We start from the raw sequence: 27,659 nt of genomic DNA on the forward strand, positions 1-27,659 counted from the left end.
TCCAGCACTAGAATAGATTACTTTCCTCTGGTTACAAAAGTGAGCATGCTTTGGTTGTTCTATGTACATTCAGAGGGAGACACAGCTCAGATTGAAGGTATGGCGACGCTCAGACCCTCCATCCACCACTGTGACCAAACCCCCTCAAACACATATCCGTAGTTTAGGATAGGATAGACCCCTGCCAAATGACCACACCTACTAGGAGGAGGCAAGGGTTAAGCCCATACTGATATATCTGGGCCCATTCACTATACATTTGGAAATAACATGAACACCATTTGAGTGGTAATTCCAATTTCTGGATAACTTCAGCTATATGTATGTTGAATACTGTCAGACTGATGACTGATCATGCAAAATACATGAAAGTTCTAATCTCAAGTGCAATCCTGGAGTCAGCAAGAGCTAAAGAGTGGTCACCATCCTGATAAAACAAGGTTAGAGAAGTACAAACCAAAAACCCGTTTTCCACAGATCTTTATTATAAACATATTTTCAAAATATTTTAAAGTTATTTGTATTTATTATTATTTAGGTTGTGACAGTGTCTAATATAAACTAGGAACTTTCTGAGCACAGAAGACATACTATCTGCTACAAAGAGTGCACAATCTAAAAATACTATATTTTAGGATTTATTCCACTATTTAATGTTTTTGTTTAATACTTTTATTGGAAGATCCACAACTCCACTCCACCCAGAACCCTGATTCAATCTCTGTTCTTATTTCATATCTCTCCTGCATCCTTTTTGTTCCATTAATAAAGCATACCTCACTTTCTTCTACTCTCCTCTTTGTGACTTCTTCCTTGCTTTCCTTTTCAGACTGGAATTCCTTCTCTTTTCCAGTGCATCAAAGGTGAAATCCTGGCTCTCCTGAAATCAATGGGAAAACTCCCATTGATTTCACTACAGACAGAATTTCAATCCAAGTGTCTATCTTTTCTTCATTCAGATCAGCCCTGCAAATGAGCTTCTTCCAGGAAGCTTACAACAATTGCTTCCCACGTCAGTAAATGCTCTCATGAATCACATGCTTACTTTGCAAAAATTGCTCTTAAATAGCCGTAATCTGTGTCTTCCAAGAGGACACCCCTCTGTTGTCTATTTGTTTGGATTATAAACCCCTCAAGGTAAGGTCTTAGTTTGAATTTTATACAGCACCAAGCTCACTGTTAGAGTTTTATAAATTGTAAATAAAATATAAAATTTATAAATAAAAATAAATGGAACCTACATTTCTAGCCCTTGTAATTAAGGTAACTTTCTCAATATGAACTGATGCAGTTCTGTCTTCCAGAGCCTACAGATTGACAGCATGAAACAGTGATTATAAGGGTGTCCTGAACGAACCCATTCATCTCAGTGAGGCTGTAAACAATTATTTGAAACCACATTATGACAATTTAAATGTCGACATTCTTAATTCGTTTAATGCTGACCACTTGAGAAGAAATTTCCAATTTATGTGCTTATCTTGTGTAGTTTGATTTATCAGACTGTTATGTTAACATGTTAGTTAGGTAACACTGCCTTTAAAACTCCTGCTAAATTGGTTAACACCTAGTGGGGAGCATAGGGTACAAGGTCAGCTAATATGGCTTCAAATGTGTCAACCTGCATCTTAATGGGGCTTTTCAGCTATGTTAAACTAACATGATTGAAAAACACCCTTTTTGCCCATCAAGGCCTACCTGTAGTTCTTGTCTAGACTAGAGGCTTATCTACACAGGAAAATTTACCAGCAGAACTATAGCAATATAATGATGCCACTATAACTCCATGTGTAAAACTCTGATTCTGATTTCAGTTTAGTTTATATCACTTTGAAAGTTCTGCTAGAAAAGTTTCCCATGTAGACAAAGCCTAGGATATAAGGTGAGTTGTTAGAACATGTTACCTAATGTGTTCTTAGGTATTTCAAATGGTGTAGACAAGGCACATTGCCTTAACACATGCTAAACTGGTGAAGTTAAAGCCTATGGGAAGCCTAGCATGCTAAAATATATGCTACCTGCTCTACAGTAGACTTTTGGAAGGGGATAGTTAGACTGGATCATGTTCTATCATCAAAATCCTTGTCTAGACAAGTGTGAGAACTTTCTCGGGGAGGGACCAGTTAATTTACATTAGTGCAGTGCCTTGTAGAGTGGGGCCCTGATCCTTGATTGGGGCTTCTAATAACTGCTATTATACAAATAATAAATATGAAATCTTGTAGCTAACATACACAAATGGGAGTCAGAACTGCATTCTATTTCTGGTCTGCCTATGACATGTTGTGTCACCTTGCACTTTATGCCTCAGTTTCCCAACCTGTAAATTGGGGATAATATCGGTTTAATAGTGGGCACGGTCTGTAAATCACTTTGAGTTCCTTGAATATCATGCACTACAGAAGTAAAATCTATTATTGTAGTGTAACATCATCCATCCTCTATTTCACAGAATCTGTAGTACAGGAAAATGACAGAAAAGAAACATTTGAAAAAAAGATTTGAAATATGAAAAGACATTGCAACTTTGAATTGTTTCAGCAGTCAAACAATTTTTGTTATGGAAGTCTTGTGTAATATATTCGGGATTGTTTTAAATAAATTAATTAACCACTAAAGCGTGTCTCAGTAGGAATTAGAAACTGACTTGTGAACAGTATAGGTGGACTACTAGAATGCAGAATTGTTTTTTTAGCCTGATTTTTAAACTGTGAATTAGGTACCTATCCTCCAATTATGATAAAAGATCAAAGCAGTACTATGAATCTCTTTTTTTGTTTGTTTTTTTTAAATAACAAACAAGCTAGCATTCTCGCCTCCTGCCATCACAAAGGAGTGGCTCAGTTTTATGAACACTGTTCTTTTATTCAAAATCAGAAAAACAGAAGTGTCAATCAAAGTAATTTGTCTGGCTGACCACTCATCAGTGGTTTACTACTTAATTAACAGAAAACATAAACTGTTTGAATAGTATTTTAGGAAATCTTGTAAACAGGCACTATGGACTAGTTTGGTTTACTGGTCTCTGAGATTATGGCCTTGTCTATGCTGGCAATTTTCACCCCAGTCCCACTGTAGGCAGGCAAAGCTGCTAAAAGCCACAATTTGTATTAGTGCAGTTCACCCCTGTTTCAAACAGGGATAAGCAGCGCCAGTGCATATGACTGTAACTGGCACAAATCTTTGGTGCAGACATGTCCTTTGTAAAAGTAAAATCTAGCCATGGTAAATCCATCTCAAAGCTGGAAACATAGGTTAGAGAGAGAAAAGTCTCTTAAATATATAGTGTCTTAGTAAAGGATTACAAAGAAAAATATGAAACAACATAACCAAGACAGCAAAACTGCTTCTGATTTCTCTGTCGTATTGCAACTGCACTGCTATTTCTGTGGATAACATATTCACTGCATTAAAAGTTATTTAGCCAAAGAAATTGCCTATAGTTAAAAATGCAAAACAAACGACACAGAAGAAAGATCATTCTTCTATCTTTAAGTGCTTCAAGTCTTATGACCTAACCATCACTACATCAGTACACAGCATAATATCCAGGAGATTCTTGGTTCTAAATTCTGCCATAAAGATCCACAAGTAACTAGAAGCCTTTATGAGTAACTGCAAAACCATTATTAGCAAGGTGAGTGAGCGATTATGAAGTATTTATTTACATACAATCCATTTCTAAGTAACATCTTTGCAATATTCAATACTATTTTCTTAGGAAAGACCTTGAGGTTTTTGGTGAGTATGCTCTCAAAAGAAGCACTTACATTTATATTTTACTTCCAATAAAACATTTTTTTAATTGTCAAAGATCTATTTCATATTCAAATATATATGATGGATGAAAACTAGGCTCATCTTCCCACATCATGCACTAAACTATTTTCACTGATTATTACTTCATAATATTTTCTATTTTTGCTACATTGTTCTGTGTCATTATACCTGAAGGAAAGAATCTTTCATACCTGCGCAAAATTAAAGAGGCTATAAAAAGGGGTGATTGTGCATCAGTGTGCAGGGACTGGGAACATTGCTTCGTTGAGGTGTACAGAGGAAGTCATCAGAGCCCAGGAAGAGGACAGACTGACAAAATCACCTCTACTTGGTTGAGATTGCACAAGTGGGAAGAGATATCCCATCTCCTAAGGCACTTCTTAGGGTAGCTGAAAACGGGCATAGCCATAGGGCTTTTGGGGAACTCAAAAGCTTTTGGGGTAGGAAGGAACTGTAGGTCTAAGCTCAGGCAAGCAGGCAGACAGAGTTCCAGGTTCAAGGTACTAGCTCCAGGTATTAGGTTGTCTGCTCAAATGCACAGTTATGGGACAGACCCCAAGTGCTGTTGCTGTGGCTGGTTGGGGCAGCAGAAAGGAGCAAAGTTGTGTAGAGCTGACAGCTAGCTGCTTGTAAAGAGCCACACAGAGAGTAGGGAAGTGCTTTCCTCTGAGTGCTGCCTGCTCAATGTTTGGAGTTGTCATTTTCTCCTTGGCATAGAACTCAATGCTCCTTTCATCTAGCATGAAGTGGAGAGACAGCAGTGCACAGCCCAATCCCAATGCCAACCCCAGCCAAGGCCCTACCTAGGAGATGAACAGCAGATCTTCTGGGCAGGTTTAAAACAAACAAAAGGAAGTATTTTTTCACACAACGCAGTCAACCTGTGCAACTCCTTGCCAGAATATGTTGTGAAGGCCAAGACTATAACAGGGTTCAAAAAAGAACTAGATAAGTTCATGGAGGATAGGTCCATCAATGGCTATTAGCCAAGCTGGGCAGGGATGTTGTCCCTAGCCTGCTTGCCAGAAGCTGGGAACGGGCGACAGGGAATGGATCACTTGATTACCTGTTCTGTTCATTCCCTCTAGGGCACCTGGCATTGGCCACTGTCAGAAGACAGGATACTGGGCTACATGGACCTTTGGTCTAACCCAGTATGGCCATTCTTATGTTCTAATGACTGTTCAGGGGAAAGCATTTTCTTAACGCCCCAGAAGGTTCTCGGCAAGCTGCTGCCTGACCTCAGTGTTCCTTATCTCTCATGTACTCATCACCCACCACACCAGCAGTTCAGCACAGGGGGTTCCTTGTCACCCAAAGCTGTCCCAGTAGATGAAACAAAGGCTGCTCTCACTCATCTGCAGAGTCCCAGACCCATCACCTCACCCACTGCATGTTTGTTTTTTCTCTTAACTCAATAACAGCCCAAAATCTCAGACCCACCTTCAACACTCCTCACTGATTTGCTCCTTACAAGGACAGGGTATCTAGCTGACTTTTCTCACTTGGAGACAGCAAGAAGTTTCCTTCTGGGGTGAATGGTGGATGTGAAGTCCCCCTACATTGGTACCCTTGCCACCCCTGAGTCTGTGTGAAGACACTGCAGTACTTAAACGGCAAGGAGGGCCTTGTACAAGTCCTCTGTATTATGGTAAATTTCACCCATTACCCGCTGCTCGTGCAAGTCTTTTCACAGTGCATACTAGGAAGTGCCTTACCTACACTCATCACTGTGCTTACCTTAGTGAAAGTTTGTTGTGCTCCAGCACAAGTGACCAGACTTACATGGGAGCAAGTAAGGTTAAGTACTAAGCATACTGACCTAACACAGAGGTCTCAGGACTTTTGCATACCTGTGCCATAGCATAAAAAAGAAGCAGAAAGTGAGGAAAGGGCTTGTTTGAGGAGAATTGGGTTTAAATCAGGGGTGGGCAAACTATGGCTTGTGGGCTGGATCCGGCGCGCCAGCTGTGTTAAGCTGGGGAGCAGGATCGGGGGGCCGCTCCACGTGGCTCCCAGAAGCCACGGCATGGCCCCACTCTGGCACTCCAGCTGGGGAGCAGGGTCAGGGGCTACTCCGAAAAGCAGCAGCATGGCTCCAGAAAGCATGGCCCCCCTCCGGCTCCTATGCGCTCCAATGGCCCCACTCCAATGGCCCCCTCCGGCGCTCCAATGGGAGCTGCAGGGGTGGTGCCTGTGGATGGGGCAGCGTGCAGAGCCACCTGGTCGCACCTCCGCATAGGAGCTAGAGAAGGGACATGCTGCTACTTCTGGGAGCCGCTTGACATAAGCACTGCCTGGAGCCTGCATCCCTGAGCCTCCCTCCACGTCCCAACCCCCTGCCCAAGTCCTGATCCCCCTCCCACTCTCTGAACCCCTCAATCCCGGCATGGAGCACCCTCCTGCATCCCAAACCCCTCATTCCCATCCTTATCCCAGATCCCTCAGCCCCCCCCACACCCTACCCCCCTGCCCCAACCCAGAGCCCCCTTCCACACCCTGAACTCCTCATTTCTGGCCCCACCCCGGAACCCGCACCCTCAACCACAGCCCTCACCCCCTCCCCAATTTTGTGAGCATTCATGGCCCACCATACAATTTCTATTCCCAGATGTGGCCCTCGGGCCAAAATGTTTGCCCACCCCTGGTTTAAGTACAGTTCTTCCAGCATGCAAATTTCGTGCTTAGCTACACATTCACCTTCTGCTTTACTCTTGCTATGAAGCAAGGCTAAGCATGGTGACCCTGTAGAAATCCTCTCATCAATGGAAGGTTGGCCTCCCTGCATTCCTTGTCTAGTTCATCACTTTTTAGCTCCTACATATACAGATACCATCCATACCTGTGCTGTACAAAATGAAACCCTCAATGAATAAGTATTTCCTGATGCTACACTCAATGAAGTTTTTGAGAACAGATACATCTTGTTTGTTTCTAATTCTTGTCAGAATTGGCATGCGTACTCAAGTAAGGAGCTAACCACATCCTTGGATTTTCCTAGAAAGATCAGGAACATCAAGAGTCAATTAAACTATCATGTCAACTAGCCAATTGTAATGGCATTGCCAGACATTATATAAGAATGCTGTCACGCAATAAGCTGCAGAAATTTTTGGAACCAATTATCAGCTGTATTTATCGCTGAAAAGCAAAACAGAGGACCTACCAATTTTGCAACAAAATTGACAGTCGTGATATTAGCAAATTCCTTTTCCACTATTTTATTTCCAGCACATATTTTATTATGTTTAATAGCTGAAACCTAAGAGAGTGACTGATAAAGAAATCCTCTTAAATTGGATATGACAGCATTATCCTTTTTCTCTAATTGGAATCAGGTCACTCTAATCTATGACCATGATTTAAGAAGATATTATTTTACTTTGGTTGAGCTTACAAATTTGGTAAAAATACTATCAAATACAAAGCTTCTACACATGGACTGTCATTCCTGAAGACAAGATGCTAGTCATGTAACAAACTATGTCAGCGTAACTAGAAGTGATTCAAAAGGACATGACTAAAAAATAGTCAGTCGGTTAACAAAAGCTGACTTCTAAATGGTGATTCATTCTTTCATACCACAACATTAGCCTCTTCCTTTATTCCTAGTAAGATGCACTGTATCCATCTAGATGACCATCACCATATTATCTGAGTGCCTCCCATGGGATAAAGCAAAGATGCCAATGAGCTCATACAATAATGAAAAACAAATTCAGTAAGGAAAAAGATTTTGGTTTCATGTGACTCAGTAGTTGTTCTAAACCGTTATTTTAATTCTAATTCTTAACAAAATATTTAGGACTTATATAGTGCTTTACATTTTCAAACCATTATACAAACATTAAACTAATGCACATGTCTCTGATAGGTAAGTAGGTAGGTAAATACTGTTTTCCTAATTTATGGAGAAACTGAGGCAGAAAAGACTTGACTGAGGGAAAACAGATAGTCTTTTGCACAACAGGTGTAAGAACTTAGGAATTCCTGGCTCCCAGTCCTAAAATCAAACCACTATACAAATACATAAATGTATGGCAAAATAAAGTGAAAGGAACATCGCCAGCTTATAAATCACACTAGCATCCAAATATCTTTTTTCCTCACTCTTTTTACAGTAACAGCTATGATTACTGTGATGGGGAAAAAAAGAGGGTGAAAGATACTTCTCTTTTTTATTTCCAATTTGTTTACTTTGTGCATTTGGCAGCATTTGCTGCGTAGTTAATTTAGTTTCTCTCCTTCCCCTATGCAGTCCGTTAGTCAGTTTCCCGTGTTATTTGTACAAGTCTTTCACACAGCAATAAAGAAGAAGAAAAATATTTTTCTCAATAGGAAAATGTGATTATTAAATAACAAAAATTGGCAGGGGACCTCAGTGCCCGGTGTAAAAAAATCATTATTTTAAATCAACTAGATTTCAAGTTGACTGTTTTCTCTTTAAGTCTCATTCTTGTTATCCTTAATGTTTACAATTAAGACATTTAAATTGTGTATAAAATGCAATTCACTTTAATAAAATGTTCAAACCAATCCCTGTTCTATTTATTTTTGTTTAAATCCTTTTTCAGCGGGTGATGGTATGGTCAACATTTTCAGCTGAGTACAGGGCATGGATGGCCATTACAGGAAAATGAAATGTATTCTTCCAGTGACTGAATATGTCCACAAACATTTGGATTGGTGCTCATAGCAAAGTCGCCTTTGAGTGTGAGAGATGGTTAGAGGCATTGCTGCTTTGGAAATCTGCATTTTATTTTTACTTAACAACTCAGAGGAACTTTTGCAGTCACTTGAATATAAATACCCGCATCAACACATAACCTACTAGACATGTTGGACAGCTACAACTTTATTTGATGTATCAAAAAAGTAGCTGTTTTGTGTGGTAAAACTAAATAAAACATACATCTTTCTAACTCTGATGTTTAGAGAAATGTCTTGGAGACATAGTGCACTCACAGTAAACAGGTCTGGGGCCACAAACCCAAGGTTAGCAAGAATGTATCCACATACTGTAACTAACAGTGATCCTCACTGACTTTTGTTCCCACCACTATTTTTGTTCCCAATGCTTTTGATGAATCACAAAGATAGCAAAGAATTTTATCATTATCTGTGGTAAACTTCAACATGCATTGAAACATTTCTGTGTTTAAATTCAGATACAGAGACATACTAAAATAATACACTAGAGATTTTTGCAATCATAAATACAGAAGTGAAAATATGTTTGCATGTTAGTTTCATTATACACACTCCTCTATATTTAACTCATCTACAGATTACTGCAGTCCTGTGGAAAATGTTTGCTAGATCTTTATTAGTAGCACTCCTGGACCGCAGTCAGGTTTCAGGGGCCCATTGTGCTAGGTTCTGCAGAAGCATGCACACACACATGCATACAGGTCCCTGCCCAGGAGAGCTGACAATCAAAGACTTTTTAAAAAAGGATAAAGAGTAAATAATAATAAAAATAAAACACCACCACATGTAACCTAGACATTTTTTAAGAAGACGATTTGCTTGTATGATTGTACCAAAGTGTAAGTTAAGCATCCAAATCCCTGCTCAGCACCTACATTAAAGTTAGGATTTTCAAATGTGCACTGGCGCTCATAGCGCTATCTGAAGTTACCAGGCACTTCTGCAAATTAGTGCATTTTTATTTAGCCATCTAAATATGCATTAGGGAGCCTAACTTTCGGCATCCAAGTTTGAAAATTGTTGGCCTAATATTTAAAGCCTCGGTAGTAGCAAACATTAAACGGAAAGGCCCATCAACGAATGGGGCACCCAGTCTGCATGCCTTACCCACTATTGCCAATCCAAGGACTCAAAAATCAGGAGTCTGGTCCCCGAAATCGTGAGATGATAAAACAATATTTCTTTTTATCTGCCTTCTGGTTTTTGAGCCGTTAGGGATTATGTTTTCAAGCTTTTCTCCACAACTATGTGGGCTAGAAACATACTTTATTTTTTAAATGAAAGCTGAGATTATCTGGCACTCATGTGACTCCAAGAGCTGGGGATTTAAGAAAAAACATCAAATAGTTCAAAATTCACAATAAAATCATGAGCGTTGGCAACATGCTGATTGACTACAGAAATAAACTCGCTATTTGATTGTGATGTTCTTTTGAACTGGTTTATTTATAGAGCCATGCATATAGACCAGGGGTGAGATGGTGTGCTGTTCTTCCAAGAAGCTACTTTTGGGCTTTATCAATTCTGGCACAGTCAGGGTCTGGCACAACCCCTAAATAACTTAAGCATCCCAGGAAGATGATCTGAGTTATGGCAGCCCTGGCTGGACTGCTTACCAGGCAGCTCCAGGCTATAGAGCTTCCCAGAATCGCCATAGCTCTCTGAGCTACACTCACTCTCCTGGCATGCCCAGGCTTGTGAGAGGGCCTGTGGAGCACCACCTATGCTACCTTACACAGTGCCTGCACTGAGGAAATTCCCACCCAACCAGCCAAGGGCCTTTTATATCCCGGTGCACTACTACAGTGGTGTGGTTCCTCAAGATGCTCCCTCGTATTTATACCAACTCCGCTTTCCTGAGTCCATAGCTATGAGTTTGGATATCACTGATTACTATTTATTGTGTACCAATAGCATGCTCTAAACTGTATAAACACAGGACTCAATCCTGCATTGAGATCAGATAGAGGAGCCTTCTGTGCTTGAGCAGACTTAATGCAGTCAGTCAAACTCAATAAGGGCTCAAGGGTCCATGGTATCAGATCAAGATAGTAGCTGTACAGTAGACATGCTCCCTGGCCTACGAAGTTTATAGTATAGTTCTGACACTCACGAGGCACAGACTACCCTAATCTGATAGACGTTCTTTCCTCTAATATAGCTGCTTTTGCACCACTAATATGAGTGAGTCCTTAGCTGGTGTAAAGACAACACAACCAGTTCCCTATGCCACCCCACTATGTCTAAAAGACTCAACAAACAGGGGAATTTGACTGACAGCACAGGGGAAAGAGTAAAATTGAACTGACTATGCAGAAAGTGCTGCCAAATGCACAAAGTAAACAAATTGGAAATAAAAAAAAGAGAAGTATCTTTCCTGCACCATCTCTATTTTTTTTCCAGTTACAGTGATCTTTCGATGTTACTTATAAAAATGGTGGGGAAAGAACATATTCAGACACTAGTGTGATTTATAAGTTGTTGGTTTCCTTTCACTTTATTTTGCTATACATTTTGGTATTTTTCTAATGCTTTGATCCAAGTACTGCGGTCAGGCATTCCTGAGTTCTTATCCCTGTTGCACAAAAGGTTATCTGTTTACCCTCAGACTAGACTTCTCTGCCTCAGTTTTCCCGTGAATTAGGATAACCGTATCTATCTACATATCTACCAGGGATGTCATGAGCATTAGTTAATGTTAGTATAATTGTTTTAAAATGTAACATGTTGTGTAAATACCAGATATTTTTAAAAATAATTAGAATTAGAATGACTGTTCATAACAACTCCTGCAACATTTGAAACTGAAAACTTTTTCTTATTGATTTTTTCCCACTATTGCATGTGCTCACTGTTCTTTGCAAGATGACTAATGGCATTTGATTTGTTTTTATTTTAAGAAAGAAGAACACTGAAAACATACACATAGATTTACATAGTCAAAAAATAAAAAGAGATTTCATTTATGGCCTGCCAACCTTAACGCAACAAAAAACTATCTGAGAGCATTTCTGAATATTTTAGCATGTTGCACTGAAACGAGCAACAGAGAGTTTCCGACATCTGTATCCATAGTTGATGGATCAAGTAAACCTACTCAATATGTGACTGCAATATTAATTTCCAGTTCTGACGTAAGATATGGCATCATTCTGATTGACCTTCAGATTGGCTATGACAACCCAGCTTACTGTATATCTCATATCAAATGCCTTGCCTGCATGATCCTGTTTCTAAAGAAATGAGAAGATCTTTATGAGACACATTTTCTTCCTGATTTCAATAAGTATATATGAATAATGTTTATCTGTTATCTCTGGCAAATCAGGAGTGCATTAACAAATACAAATACAAGAGGGAGAAAGGGGGTGGGATAAGACCTGCAGTTGTGCAGGGTGATGGAAGCTATAGATTTTTTCAGACAAAAGTCAATCAGAATGTTTTCAAAAATAATGACCAATCTTTTTAAAGTCAAGGTTATTAATATATTTGACTGAACTAGTAATTTTTATATTGATTTGTAACTGGTTAGATCTTATTTGTTTAAAAGTCTTGTCTCCTGTGTTCAGAAAAGGCATAAAAGGACTGAATTCAATAAAATATAACTATTATTTCTTTTTTTAAATAATAGAGAGTTTCTCAGGTACTACTGAAGCGAGGACCATATAAGTATCATAAACAAGCAAGCTGATGGGTCAACAGATTAGATAGACATCTTCAGCCTATAGAAAGCTTCCAATGTTAACTTGCTGTGGGGTCATTCCCCCTAAAGTGGTTGGACAAGTGTTTTTAAATGTATTTAATCAGATCCATAAAAGGCTTCGATATTATAATTACAAATAACTGGATAATATTTTTGTACATTTCCTTTCACAAATTAATTATCTAAGCCTTCATTCTTTCCATACTATAAATATCCAATAATTTGGATGGGATTTGCAACAAATGCAGGATCAGGCCCTAACTGTGGCACTGATCCCGCTCCCTTTTTAAAAATGAGAGTTTTGCCACTGACTTCAATAGGAGCTGAAACAGACCCACTATCTCTTGATTTAGAGTAAAAAAATAAGGACCAGTTCTGAGGTGAGGAATATCTGCAAGTCCCAAATGTAGGAGCTCAGTATCTCAGGATCAGATCCTGCTGGAATTGTTGTTAAACAATTTGGTACAAAACTGTTTTTAAAGTTTGGGAAATGTTGAGCTTTACACCATTTCTCTTTTGTGGTTCTGTCTCTTACTGTCAGTTTTACTTTCAAATCATAAAAGCAGCAGAAATAACCAGCTGACCAGAACCAGAGAGACTGTGGAGAAAGGACGGAGAAGCATAAATGGTCACTGAGAAATTTACTGGATATATTATGGGGCTTAAGCAGCATAAAAGCTGAAATTCTTGACATCTTATACATAGCCACAGAAGAGTATCCAGTTAAATAAAAATGCAATTGATGAAAACTGATGACAAAGTTGGGAATGGCAGTCAAAACAAGAAAGCAGAAAGGTAAAATAAAAGACAGAGATTATATGAAGAAAGACCTTACTTGTTTTTCTTGATATTCTGAAAAAAATTAAACTAATTCAAAATAATAAGTTTATTAAAAGGTGAATAGCTATTTGCATAGATGGAATAGAGGAAAGAAGTGTACTTTCTTTGTTACAATTAACCCCCCATTTTTCTAAAGTGATTACAAATGTGGGGAAAACATACGCCTCCCATAGTACCTTGTAGCAAGTTCTTCTTATTACAGATGTAAAATAAATTCTCAGTAATGTCAGGTAAAGCCCATTAAAATGAACACCATAAATATTAGCTGAATATTCAGTCTGTGGCCTTGAGGGCACTGAGGAAAGTAGGATGGTGAAAGAGCTATCTGGAAGCCCTACATATATGGCTTATTCTCTGCAGAAAATTTTAAAATATATGTTCTTTTTCCTTGCAAACATTAATAACAAACAATATTATGCCATATATTAGCATCAATATTTACAGCTAAAATAGGGTCTGTACCACTTAAAATACAATCGTATTGAATACAGTGTTATCTTTATTATCACCTTTTCAGATGTTTACACTCTGGCACAAGGTTGCTTACAACCTTGTACCTCTCCATTGTAGACAACTAACTTCTGAAATTGAAATATACCATTTACTTGGCTCCCAACAGAATGTGTGTGGCAAGAATAAATAACAGAAAAGATTGTAACGGTCAGCAATCAAATATAATACCTCTTATTTTAAACTCAAACAGAAATAGAGAAATAGTTTAACCTTCCAACACCTAACGTTTCACCACTTTCAAAATGTGCCTTGAAATTTACAGCCATAGGAATCTGCACAAACTACATGGGCAATCATTCAGATTCATATGCAGAGCTTCAAACGATGAATGTGTCCTGTGTTTTTCAAGCCCAATACAGTTATTTTAATTTCTTAGACCACTGCATCTTTTTTTGTTGTTAATACTATTCAGATAATTCCCCTTTAACAATATATCAAAGTCTCAAAACTGTTTGTTTTCAGCATCCCTGCTCTATGCACACACACGCCATCAGAAACAGAACTTTGCACTACCATCCTTGGTTGATCCACTCATATGCAGTCATATGAGTCAACAAACCCGTGAACATTTTAGTTAAGGATAACAGCTCCTTCATGTACAAACATTCAGGGTTTTTTTTTTAAATTAAACAGCTTAATTTACGTTAAAAAGAAGCTTAGAGATGCATTAGAGTTTTTACTTGGAGTTGCATGGCTAAACTCCAGTGTGGCCCAGAGAACGGGACCCTGTAAGTAGTTGGATGCATTTTATACCTGGCTAAAAACTATCCACTGGATTTCCAGCTTTGGTAGCAAGTGAGGGAGGAGAAATAGAGGGCAAGGGAGTCCGATGGGTCCTACCTTGTTCGAGGCCATTTCACTGACGGAGTGCCTAGTTTGCAGGGTCTCCAGCTGGTCCAGGCACCAGTCCAGCTCCTCCAGGGTCTCGCTGGCCAGTTTTTGGTAGGCCTCCTCTGCGAAGAGATAGGGAAAGGAGTACTCAGTTCTCAAGCGCTTCACAGGGCTAACAGCAAGCTCCAAAGGGTCCATCCTGCCATACCCAGCCATGCTCAGATGCCCAGTGCCCACACATGAGTGCTGCTCCTTCATATTGCTAACGCAGAGCACTGAGGGAGGGCAGGCTTCAGACTCCAGCTGGACCCACAAAGGAACTGCCTGGGTAACAGAGTCTCCAGCCTCCTTCTTTCCGCCTTAAAGTCAACGGTCGGAACCAAAATCTGCGGGGACACTTGGAAGGCTCGTTTGCTGCGGGCTCAGTCTCTCAAGCGGACCCTAGCCTGCATGATGCTGGCGGGAGGCTCGCCTCCTCTCTCTCTCCTCCGGGACGGCTGATGCAGGGACCTTTGCGTTGCCCAGGCTGGAGACAGGCAGCGCCGCCGCCCCTCCCCCCGCCCAGGCCCGCCCCCCCGGAGAAGGCTCGGAGCAGAAATGAATCAGCGCGGCTGCTGCCGTGTGTGCGGCCACCACGTTTCCTGTGTTCCCAGCTCCTCCTCCCGCCGCGGCGAGAAGCGGAGTCCGGGGCTGCTGCTCTCAGGGAATCCTTCTCCCCGGCCCCTCCCCCCCCACCAGAGGGTATTTTAAAGCCCCCCGTGATGGTCCGGGTTTCCCTGTGGTGGCACCACACGAGCAGCAGGCGAGCGAGAGCCCTGCTGCTGCTGCTCCCCGCCAGCCGGAGCCGGGGGCAGCCGCGTGTGCTGTGTGTGTGAACGGCGGGGGAGCGGCCGAAAACCCGGCGTGGAACTCTCGCAGTCGCCTCCGCCGAGCTCCGTTTACGGCTTAAGGAGCAAACACGTAGGTCCGGAGCCCTCCCGGCTTCTCCCCCACATGTCACCGCCACCTGCCTTGGGCGGGAGCATAGCGCGCGCGCCACAAATCCCCACCGCCGCCCTCCGGGCCACGGGCGCTTATGTAACCGCGAGCAGGTCAACACACGGCTTCGCCGCCGCCTGGGGAGATGCCCCGACAAGATTAGCGCCTCGTAACCTTGAGGCTCCGGGTTCTGAGCAGGTGGCATGCCAGGGCGCTCCGCAGCGGCTCAGCGCCACAACTCAGCTGGCGGGGAGCTGGCTCTGGCCACAGCTCCCTGCCCCTTGCCTCCCCAGCAGAAGTTTATGTCTCACTGGCATATTTCTTCACTGAATGATTATCTGTCACGTGTTGATGTCTTATCCCCTAGGTGTGTTAGCCTCTCGGCCTCAGATGCCCAGGAGTGGGGCAATAATAGTTTCTTACCTAGCCCCTAGGGTTGTCCAGCATTAATCGATTAATAAAGCCCTCTGAAAATGTAATTCCATGTAAGGACTAAGTATAATTATGTTTAGCCAAGGATGTAGCAGCAAAAGGATTTTTCAAATATTGCAGTAATATTTACTCTAAACCAAACGGTGTGTGTGTACAGTGCATCACACAATTTGCTTTGGGGAGCAGGGAGATAGGACTGCTGAAAGCTCTCCTGAAGTTTACCCTGGAAACCTAATATCAGGTTGGAAAGATTTTAGTCTTTTCTAATGTACTAAGTGTCACGTTGCAGCACGTTGTCCTACAACATATAGAAGTGGACGCAGAAAAGGAGCAAAAAGGGCCATGCACACATCCCACTCACAAAATGACCAGTCACATGAGAACCAGCATGCGCTGTGGGTTAGCTCACAATAATCAGGAAAAATAATTATATTTCCAAGGTGAGGATGTCATCTGTAAAGCCTGTCTATGATTTCTCCTACAGAAGTTGCATTTTTCAACGGGCTGAACTGACACTGCTGAAAGCAGTAGTGTAGTGAGGTGCTCTGACTTGAGAACTGTGCACTTGGGAGCCTATGTTAGGTACCCAAGTTTGAAAAGCTGGCATACTTGTTTCTGGAATCAGTGGCATAAGAATGCAATTTCAAGGAAGAGAAAAGGAAGCTCAATGGGTTTGCTCTTCCCTCCTAAAATATCTTCAGGAATTTTGTCCCAGATGAAATTAAATGTAATCTTCAAAATGTCAAGAAAAAAAAAATATTAAACCATTCAGCACTGGCTAGTACCACAGTCGTTTAATGAATTATCCTTATATATATTGTAGTTCTAAGTGCTACAAATTCTTTTAAATGATGTGTTTTTAGTCTGAGTATAAATTTCTTTAAGATAAGTATTAAAAAGTATAAATGAAAAGCTATTTGATTCACATTATGGTTATACAGTATATTGACCAGGTAGAGAGAAGTTTAACAGAGGGTCCATTGAAAATTAATCATATCATATTAATCATGATGATTAATCATATTTAATCATGCACTATAAGGTGGGTAGAAAGCTGGCTAGATTGTCGGGCTCAACGGGTAGTGATCAATGGCTCCATGTCTAGTTGGCAGCCGGTATCAAGTGGAGTGCCCCAGGGGTCGGTCCTGGGGCCGGTTTTGTTCAATATCTTCATAAATGATCTGGAGGATGGTGTGGATTGCACTCTCAGCAAATTTGCAGATGATACTAAACTGGGAGGAGTGGTAGATACGCTGGAGGGGAGGGATAGGATACAGAAGGACCTAGACAAATTGGAGGATTGGGCCAAAAGAAATCTGATGAGGTTCAATAAGGATAAGTGCAGGGTCCTGCACTTAGGACGGAAGAATCCCATGCACCGCTACAGACTAGGGACTGAATGGCTAGGCAGCAGTTCTGCGGAAAAGGACCTAGGGGTGACAGTGGACGAGAAGCTGGATATGAGTCAGCAGTGTGCCCTTGTTGCCAAGAAGGCCAATGGCATTTTGGGATGTATAAGTAGGGGCATAGCGAGCAGATCGAGGGACGTGATCGTTCCCCTCTATTCGACATTGGTGAGGCCTCATCTGGAGTACCGTGTCCAGTTTTGGGCCCCACACTACAAGAAGGATGTGGATAAATTGGAGAGAGTCCAGCGAAGGGCAACAAAAATGATTAGGGGTCTGGAACACATGACTTATGAGGAGAGGCTGAGGGAGCTGGGATTGTTTAGCCTGCAGAAGAGAAGAATGAGGGGGGATTTGATAGCTGCTTTCAACTACCTGAAAGGGGGTTCCAAAGAGGATGGCTCTAGACTGTTCTCAATGGTAGCAGATGACAGAACGAGGAGTAATGGTCTCAAGTTGCAGTGGGGGAGGTTTAGATTGGATATTAGGAAAAACTTTTTCACTAAGAGGGTGGTGAAACACTGGAATGCGTTACCTAGGGAGGTGGTAGAATCTCCTTCCTTAGAGGTTTTTAAGGTCAGGCTTGACAAAGCCCTGGCTGGGATGATTGAACTGGGAATTGGTCCTGCTTCAAGCAGGGGGTTGGACTAGATGACCTTCTGGGGTCCCTTCCAACCCTGATATTCTATGATTCTATGATTCTATATACTGAAATGAGGTTAAGTGAATCAATATGAGAAGGAGATAACATTTTGATGTCTAGCTAGACTTCAGGCTGTCTTTCAACATTCCTTGAAATTCAGAAATTGGGAAATTCACATTTTTCTTCACAAGGTAACAATTTTTCTGAAATCTGAGATTATATTAAGGTGGGGCTTTTGGGAGCAGAATAAAATAAAGTTGAAGGTTGTCAGATTTTAGTAAATAACGTAAAAGGTCCTGTTCACCATCTATTTGTTTTAAAGGTCATATCCCTCTTGCTGCCATCTATCCAGCTATCTTTAAAAAAAATACTCCTAACATTATTGTAGATGTGTATAATTTTATCTATCTGTCCTCCCAAAAGACTTTAACAAGCAGGAGCCCCTCCATTCCCTAACTAAATGCCACCATCTCTGTCATGGACCACTCCATGACAATGGACTCGGTATACTGGACTCTATGAGAATCTTCCATGGTTCTGGGGCTCCATGTGTAGGGAATGTATAGAAGAGGCACACTAGACATAACTCTAATGGAACTACCTGTCTGAGTAAGGACTACTAACATGACTTACAAGATTGAGCTCTTTCAGATCTTGAAGCCCAATTCAATCTCCAGTGACTTAAATAGAAGTTGGATTGGCCTCTGGGGCACCAACATGGCCATGGCTGGAGATGGAATATTGGACAGGGAAGGCCGATACTCTGAGGTGGTACCATGCATTCTCTCTCTCTCCCTCTCTCTCATATGCTTGGCTGGCTGGTTCTTGCTCACATGCTTAGGGTCTAACTGATGGCCATATGTGGGTTTGGGAAGGAATTTTTCCCCAGCTCAGATTGGCAGTGACCTTAGGGAATTTTCACCTTCCTCTGCAGTGTATGAGTGCAGGTCACTTGCCAGGATTATCTGGGTATATCTCACCTGATCATTTCCCTGCCATTATGGGGGCCATGGGCACTTAGGTCCCTCCTATTCTGTGCCATTGGCACATAATTAGTTTAGTCTCCTGTAGTCTGTAATACTTTGGTTTAATTTTGGTTGTTGGGTTTAGTGTGTCGTACTGGGTGGTGTTGGTGGCCTGTGATTTACAGGAGATCAGACTTGATGAGGACCTGATGGTCCCTTCTGGCCTTAAATTCTTTGACTTCACTATGGAACTTCAACGAGTCTAAAATAATACTGGTATTCACATGCTAATATAAGGAGTACTTGTGGCACCTTAGAGACTAACCAATTTATTTGAGCATGAGCTTTCGTGAGCCACAGCTCACTTCATCAGATGTGAGCTGTGGCTCACGAAAGCTCATGCTCAAATAAATTGGTTAGTCTCTAAGGTGGCACAAGTACTCCTTTTCTTTTTGCGAATACAGACTAACACGGCTGTTCCTCTGAAACATGCTAATATGTAAAACAAGCACCCCACTTTTGTTCCTAGAATTCTCAAAGTGCAATGCAACCAGAAGGCAGTTTTTCAGAAATACACCGTAAAGGTTTTGAGGCTCTAAATTTGACCCATCTTTAAATTGTTATAAAATCTGACAAGAAATATCCTGTAGGTTGTAAATTTTTAAAATCTACCATTCCATCACCAAGAAATTAAAAATAAAAATAAACAAAACATTAGCCACTAATTTCTGGCAGGCCCACAAAAAGGTTTCTGTCCCCTGCTTTGGCTCTAGAGTGGTAGTTAATTACCAAACACTTTCCCCAGAGCTGATCCAAAAATCAGCCAAATGGTATGGGTACACAAACAAAGTTCTTTTGTAACGAGAAAGTACTTCATGAGTTGAGCACAGCCAGATCAGTTTCATCTTCATCAAAAAAGGGTGTGTTGGGGTTGGGGAGGGGGTAGGAGGAGGATGTCAATGTTTGCCAAATAGAAAAGGTCAAATCTGGAAGGAAATTTTTTTCTAGGTAAGTATTATACAGAAGGCAGATTAAAATAACTGTGACACAGCTGGAAGGGAGAACCACCTTTCACACACTGATTCTGGAGGTACCTGGTGTTTGGTTTACAGGGTAATTTACTGTAGGCTGATAACTGAATTTATGCTCAGCTAAAACAGTTCCTAAGAGCCATTTTTACAGACAAAAGCGGCCAGATGTTTTGGTGTTCTGACCACGTCCCCTCTTCCCTGGAACGCTCCTAGAACAACTTACAGGAGTGACTGTGAGGGAAGAGCAGCAGCAGCGCTGTGCCACTCAAAGAATGCCCTTAACTGAGGCTATTACTGAGGCACCAATTCCAACCAGCTCTGCAGCCACCCCTTTATGTCACAAGAACTAGCAAAAAGGGATTACAGGGAGGAAGGTTAAATAGAGATTTATAAGAGATTATTTGACTTCTACAATCTTGAGTTGGGTTGTCCAGGCTATGCAGGTGAGTCTCTGTCTAACTGTTTTATAGTATGGTTTTTTTTATTGGTTTCTCAAAATATAAAGAAACAGACTTGAACATTTTATAATTTCTTCCTGTAAATTATTATCCCCTACTATGTATTGGGTTTTAAAGATTACTTAGCACCAATTAACTTGAAAATTTGCATGCTGCTGGGCAAGTGTTCTTAAAAAAAAAAGGGAAGCAGCAGTGACAAATTTTCTTTTTTATGTCAGTAGACTAACATAAACCGTTCCCATCACCCCTCCTTCTAAATTCCAACTACATGTGTAGAGAAAACAAACCCAATACTTACAAAAAGAACAAAGATTAGCCATAATCATTTGGCATTGCACAGCCATGTTTTTAAAAAGGATGTCTCAGATATTTGTGTTTACAAAACAATTAACTGTGAGAAAGCTCCTAATATAACTCCAGAGATAGCTAGCTATGTCCTCATTTACTCGTTTCATTCAGAAGCTTGCTGTTTAAAAGTTTAAATGGGAAAATTTATTGTACGATGATAATTTTGTCAACAGAGATAATGTCTAATTTGTTTAATGGATGATCGAGCTTTTTATATATGCGGTCACTTTATCTCATTTCTAGGTCATGAAAAACAATACCAGACATTTCTTCTATGGCTCGAGTATTTATTACATTAATCTTTTCAGTTTTCTCTTATAGACAGTTTTGACAAACACAGCTGAAGCCAAAGATAAGGGGCCAGATTCTTGGTTACATTCTGGCTACTTTGTACCATCTGAGCAGTGCAAAGGGGCTAGAAAGTAGTAGGATCTGGCCAGCAAAGAATTCCATTCAGTATGAAGGAGCTGTCACCTGGCACAGAACCAGTGTAGTTAGCCACTGCAATGTAGGCGTGTGTTTTGGATGTGTCACAACAGGAAAGGGCATGGCTGGAGGGTAGTGCCCTCCAGTTATGCTCAGTGGGTGTACAGTCCCTTAGCCAGCTGGGATTAGCAAGAGAGGTACCCAGGCTGCTCTGAGCTATGCTGAGGCCAGGGCCAGTTGAGATCCACTCAGAGAATCAGGGAGCCCTAACCCGCTCCCTGAAAGTCACCTTTGTTGTATCACAAATTCACAATAGAACCTCAGAGTCATGAACACCAGAGTTATGAACTGATCAGTCAAACACACACCTCATATGGAACTGGAAGTACACAATCAGGGAGCAGCAGAGACGAGAAAAAAAAAAAGCAAAATACAGTACAGTACTGTGATAATATAAACTACACCACTACCCCGATATAATGTGACCCGATATAACGCGGGTTCGCATACAACTTGGTAAAGCTCCAACACGCTGCTCTGAGCAGTGTGTTAAGGGGGCCAGGCCAGGGTTGAGGAGTTGGATAAGGGGCAGAGTGTCTCGGGGGTGGTCAGGGGCACCCCCCCGCAGGATCTGGGAGGCAGGAGCTGTGGGGGGGCACTTTTGGGGGCCCCGCAGTCCCAGAGTGGCCCGGGGGATTAGTGGGGGGCCGTGAGCAGCCCGCTCCGCTTCCCTCGCCCCGGCCCCAGCCGTGTCACTTGGGGGAGGGAGCTTGGGGGAAGGGATCCCCCCACCCCTGCACTCACCGGCAATGGCGGAAGTGGAGCAGCCCGGCCCCAGCCCGCTCCACTCCACCAGCTCCCAGGCACGGTGCTCCACTTCCTGCCGCAGGTGAGTGCGGGACCTTTCCCCAAGCCCCCCTGCCCACAGCGACACGGCTGCGCCAGGGCAAGGAAAGCGGAGCAGGCTGGGGCTGCGTTGCTCCACTTCCTGCCACTGCCGGTGAGCGCCTGTCAGGGGGCGGGGTGTGTGGATAGGGGTCGGAGCACTTGGGGGACATGGAGCGGAGGGGTTGGGTAGGGGGTGGGGTCGATTAGGGACAGGGGTCTCTGGATGGGGTGGTCAGGGAACAAGGGGGGCCAAAACAAGTTTGATATAACGTGGTCTCACCTATAATGCGGTGAGATTTTTTGTCTCCCGAGGACCGTGTTATATCGGGGTTGAGGTGTACTAAGAAAATAAAGGGAAAGCAACATTTTTTTCTTCTGCATAGTAAAGTTTCAAAGCTGTATTAAGTCAATGTTCAGTTGTACACTTTTGAAAGAACCACCATAGCGTTCTCAGCGTTACGAACAAACATATTCCCGAGGTGTTCATAACTCTGAGGTTCTATTGCAGTTGGTGCAGCAGAGTATCTAGGCCAAGATTTTCAGTTTCTGTAGTTGGCATTATGAACTAATCATCTTAGGTTCAAGTTACAGATTTCTTTCCTTAGACTAAAATGTAAGTACTTATAACTTTTAACCAGAATGCTTCAAGATATCAAATGACTTTGAACTTATACTCAACACCATCATCTACTGTAAACTATATTAAAACTGATTCAATGTCGGGGGAAAACAACCCTGTCTTCTTAGTCATCCTTCTCACAGCTGAAACAAATATAATCATGAATTTAATATTTATTTTTTCCTGAGAACACTTAACTACAGCTATTCATAAAAGTTGTGAAGCTGAAGATTCTCTCTAAGGTATGTTCACAGGTCATATTGTTGTCAAATTTAGAGATATAGACCACTTTGGAAGCTGCTGAGAAAATCCCCTTGATCTTGAGCAACACAAAAGGCTGGTGGTTAGATTTGGAACATGCATCTGTGAAGAGGAGCACAGCTGCAGCAAATTTCTGACAAACCCTGTGATGGTTCCACTTTGAACTCTTCTTTTCTCCATTCCAGGATTTTCTCCAACATTCCAATCTAATAAAGAACAAATGATGGTGCTGTTTAGTGACCTCATGCAGCCATAGATCTATATCTTAAGGACCAGGACTAGATTTCTTTCAGTGTGTGATGATCTGAAGGATTCCCCTGACACATTACTTTAAATTGTACCAGAGGCACCAGCTGAAGATGTTAAAATATCCCCATCTCTTTGAGAAGAAATTGTACTAGTTTCAAGGATAACAGCCGGAGCAGAACATTGAAACATTTTCCATTTGCAAGTGCTTGTGGAACTGCCCTGCAATTGTATTACAGATAAAGGCCATAATTACACAGATGAACATGGAGCAAAGCATGTATTAAATGAGGAACTACTTGAACTGCACAATTAGCTTAATTGAAAAAAGGCATTTCTCTGCCAACATTTCATATTTGCACTTTGGTGGTGCAAAGCAACTCTAAAAGTCAGCAGATATAACCCTCTGAGGATTCCTCTTCAATTAATTCTTGTAAACAAAAGGATATGGCTTCAGGAGTGCAACACTGAGAAATAGGGCTCTTTGCAATTATTGCCTGGAGAAAATAGTCATAAGACATTTGTTACATCTACATCTCTATCTGTGCTTCCTTGGGGCAGCTTTACAATTTGACCTCAATAAGCCCTCTGTTTCTTTGTTTATTATGGGGCAAATTCTGTCCCCACTCCTCAGCTGCACAAAGCAGTTCTGCCGCATGGAAGCGGGCACATTATTTGTGGAGTCTGCACAGGGGGTACACATCTCTCATGTGTGCAGTCCAGATCTATGGTGGCTTCCTGTGTGCCAAACAGTTTGGGCTATAACCTGGGGTCAGGATTTAGAGCTAAGTCACTATGACTGGTAGGATGTATTGTAACACCTGTTATAAAAGTCCTTTTGTGATATAAAGTATTTATCAATTCACCAAAAATCAGAGTTGTGCAAATACCCATATTAATAAAATAGACTATTGGGAAAACCATACTTCACTGTAACCAAAAACATCTGGAAAAGCACATAGGACAACATCCACAACATATCCAAATGATCTATTAATTTAGTGATGGGCTACCTCAGAATTTCAGAGTAGGGATGCTTATAGGGTTGCCGCCACCTTTCTAATTGCTGGTAATGGGACCCTGAAGCCCCTCTCTCTGCTCTGCCTCTCCCCCCCAAGGCCCTGCCCCTGCTCCACCTCTTCCCCCAAGGCTCCAACCCTGCTCCACCTCTTCCCATGAGGCCATGCCCCCTTCATTGCCTCTTCCACCAAGCCACACCCTTCTCCCCTCTTCCCCTGCCCCTGCTCCTCCTCTTTCCCCCAAGGGCCTGCCCCCATCGCTTACTCCTCTCTCCTCCTCCCCCTGTTGCTCACTGGATCATCTCCACCTTCCGGTAACTGGTAACAACTGGATTTTCTAGTTGACACCTGGGCACCTAGCAACCCTAAATGGCAGCTGGACACAGAAGCTGAAAACCAGACTGTCTGGGTAAAACCATGATGGGAGGCAAACCTAGATGCTCATATCAACTATTTGAAATTACCAAGGAACCCACAAGGCCAAATGGTCCTCTGTCTCCATACAGTTTCTCTTCATCTCTACCTAGTGCTGCCTTCTTGTCTGACTTTTTACAGGAAGCAACTTGTACATCCACTGGCATCTTTGGTCGACCACTCTCTTAACCAGTATGGGGATTGTCAGGATCACTGGCCTCTTAAAATTGTCTATGGAAAATTAGGTAATTCTTCATCACATACTGAGGCACACACTGCTACCACCAGTGCCAATTCCTCTGCAAGAGAGTCAAAATGGCTTCTGCTAACTCTCCTGATCGCACAGAGCAGGGACATATAGGAAAGAAAACCAATACCGTGTGACTTGTGACCAATCTCAACCAACCAATCCTGCTCAAAATGTAAAATTACATCAGGAAAATTGTATGAAGTGTTTTTGGTGTTGTTCTAACAACAAAATGTTTTACATGTGGATTTTAAAAAAAATCTGTTTCCATCTCTCTAAAGTTTTTGAACTTTGAAAAAGAGCATTTTTATTTGAAACATACCCCCACTCTCACCAATCAATAACCTTTCCAGCTCTAGTTGTGACAATTCAGAGCTAAAAAGATCTTGGGTAAGAAGTGGAGCCCATCCTTCAACCCAGTAACTCTGGTGTTACGAAGAACTTTGTTTCATGCAGCATATGGAAAATAACTTTTCCAGATTCTAGGATGTGTCTTAGAACTCAGTCCCCTCCCAAGTTGTAACATAGTTTTAAACTCATGATTCTGAGAAGAATGCTGCTGTGGCTGATTCAGTGTAATTTGAGTAGTGACAGATTTTCAGTGGAAAAAATGAATGTACCAGTCTGGAAAACAAGGCCCTCTTGGGCAAAAAGAGGATGGTTGGGACAGTCACACACTCCTGTTTACTGTTCTACAACATCGTGTAGTACTAATAGGGGGATCAAGGGAAATGAAAGTTGCCACCCATCAGGATTTCCCCTGATGAGACCAAATGTTAAATAGTATCCTAAATTATAGGATGAAAACAACATTAAATATATCCCTATAAAACGTGTCGCTCTAATCTTTATATTTTTAATCGTTAGTGAGTGCTATTCAGTTTTGGCTTCTTGTTTTCCTAAGACTTAAAACTTCCACATGAATATATAGCTTAGCCACTTGCCAAATTCCAGTATAAACTTATTGGAAATTCCAGTAAACTCCATTAGAATCCTTCAAACTGATTCCTGTTGGTTTCTGCAGGAGACCAATAATTCTAAGAACCAATGGATCTGTTGTTCTGTTTCAAAATCTTGTTACCAGCTGGAACTGTAAGGACCTAATTGAAATTTTATAACTGGGAGGTCCACCACAGAGAGATTTTGAGGAAATATATTTGTTTTAATAAAATTGTTTTGAAACAATGGTGTTTGAATATCCTTGGAAGACAACAACAGGATAAAAAGGTATCTGTGTATTCTTGGTGGCAATTCCAACTGGAAATAGTAAAAATAGATATATTAATCTACTGCAGTGGTTCTCAACCTATTCACCATTGTGGGTCACATATGCAGCTCTCTATGAGTTATGTGGACCACACAATATATGTAGTACCTGTGTGGCCCTGAGGATGTCACTTGGGCTGCAGCTGTGTGCTGATTGGGCCGCAAGTGGCCCATGGGTTGAGAACCACTGGTCTACTCGTTCCTGGGATATTATACTCTAAATGAAATCAAGTGACACCAGCAGGCACCATTTGAAGGCAGAGCAGGATTAAGCCAATCTGGGCCCTATAGACATTCCAGGACATAGGGCCTCACCTGAGTCTTGTCCCCAGCTGGAGTACAAGGGTCCCATTTTCCTCCCAGAGAGCAGCAGCAGGGGAGCAGCAGCCTCCCAATTACTTGTTTTTGACACTGGAATGTATTTGCATTAATAGGTGAGCTAGGGCTAGATCACCTGTGCACGTCTGCAGAATTCACTGAAGGCTCAGAACTCGGACATTTGCATAGCCTGTCAACCTGGGAATTGTATCAAACTTGGATTCTGACTCTTCTGATACACCAAAAAGAAGAATTTTCTGTCCTAGAAAGGATGACGGGAATCCTGTGACTTCTGGTCTGAACTTTTAGCGCTTACTATCCTCCTTCATTTAACCAGGGAAGGAGTTAAACATAAAAGGCTCGGTCAGCAAGCCTGGGTTACAGACGGAGAGGGTCAAATAGTAGGTGGCGGTCTGGTGAATTGCTCCTCAGAAAATATGAAGTATCGTCAGTCAAAATGAGGCAAGACAAGCATGAGGAGGAACAGATGGGGGAGAAGGTAAGGGCTGAGATGCAGAAGACAGACCCACCTGTAATGGTGAGAAACTGCAACTGTTTATGTGAAGGAGCATGTAAAGGCAGAGATTTAGTGGAAGGGCAATTTCATAAGTGCACGAACTCTGTACCAACCTATTAAACTATATCGGAGCCAACAGCTGACCTTTAGTACCTGTCTTTAATTTAAACATTTATTTAGTTTTTAGAAATTCCCTGCTTTAGGTCAAGTGATGTCTATCAGCTCTCCTGAGGCCCTGATCCTGCAATTTGTTCCACCTGGTGAACCCATGTGCCAAACCTGAGCTCCACTGAAGTGAATGGAGTTCAGTGAATGCTCATGGGTCCACCCACATTGAAAAAGTTGCAGGATCAGGGCTAAGGCAGTGCCTCCTGTCTGACTGACAAGACTGAAATCTGACTGAAATCTGTCTACGTAAAATTTATTAATACTCTTGATGAATTTTTTCCCCATCTACCGTTCTTCTTTTCTCTCCTGTGTTATACTTCTTCCTTCGCTTTTCTCCCATGTTGTTCTTTTCCGCATTGTCTGTTTGACCTTTCAGCCCTCTTTGATTTTGTGGAGAATAGCCGTTCCACACACACTGTGTCCCATAAACCCTTCCCCCTCACAGCCGCTGCCTTTCCCCTTAGACTATCCCCAGATGGAACATTCATATGAGCAATGGTTTTCTGTATCAGGCCCACAGACTCTGATCTTTAGGGCAGGTACTGCATCTTCCAATATGCTCTGTAAAGTTCCATGCACACCTCCGATACTATTGAAATAAAAAATAATAATTTGGTCTGGGGACTGCAAAA

The 27,659-nt window shown here is 41.9% G+C and overlaps 1 protein-coding gene across 7 annotated transcripts in view; it reads right to left on the reverse strand.

Moving 5' to 3' along the window:
• The window catches only part of PDE4D (phosphodiesterase 4D), a 749,511-nt gene that overhangs the window by 55,337 nt on the left and 666,515 nt on the right, over window positions 1–27,659 (reverse strand). For 6 of the 7 annotated variants that reach the window (XM_048851539.2, XM_048851540.2, XM_048851542.2 and 3 more), the window contains exon 6: window positions 14,387–14,499. In XM_048851539.2, the coding sequence (XP_048707496.1) occupies window positions 14,387–14,499 (113 nt within the window). Of the gene's footprint in view, window positions 1–14,386; window positions 14,500–14,585; window positions 14,918–27,659 lie in introns of those variants that run through there. The other variant, XM_048851544.2, reaches the window with a different exon arrangement.

Source organism: Caretta caretta, chromosome 5 (assembly GCF_965140235.1).
Source record: "Caretta caretta isolate rCarCar2 chromosome 5, rCarCar1.hap1, whole genome shotgun sequence".
Lineage (NCBI taxonomy): Eukaryota > Metazoa > Chordata > Testudines > Cheloniidae > Caretta > Caretta caretta.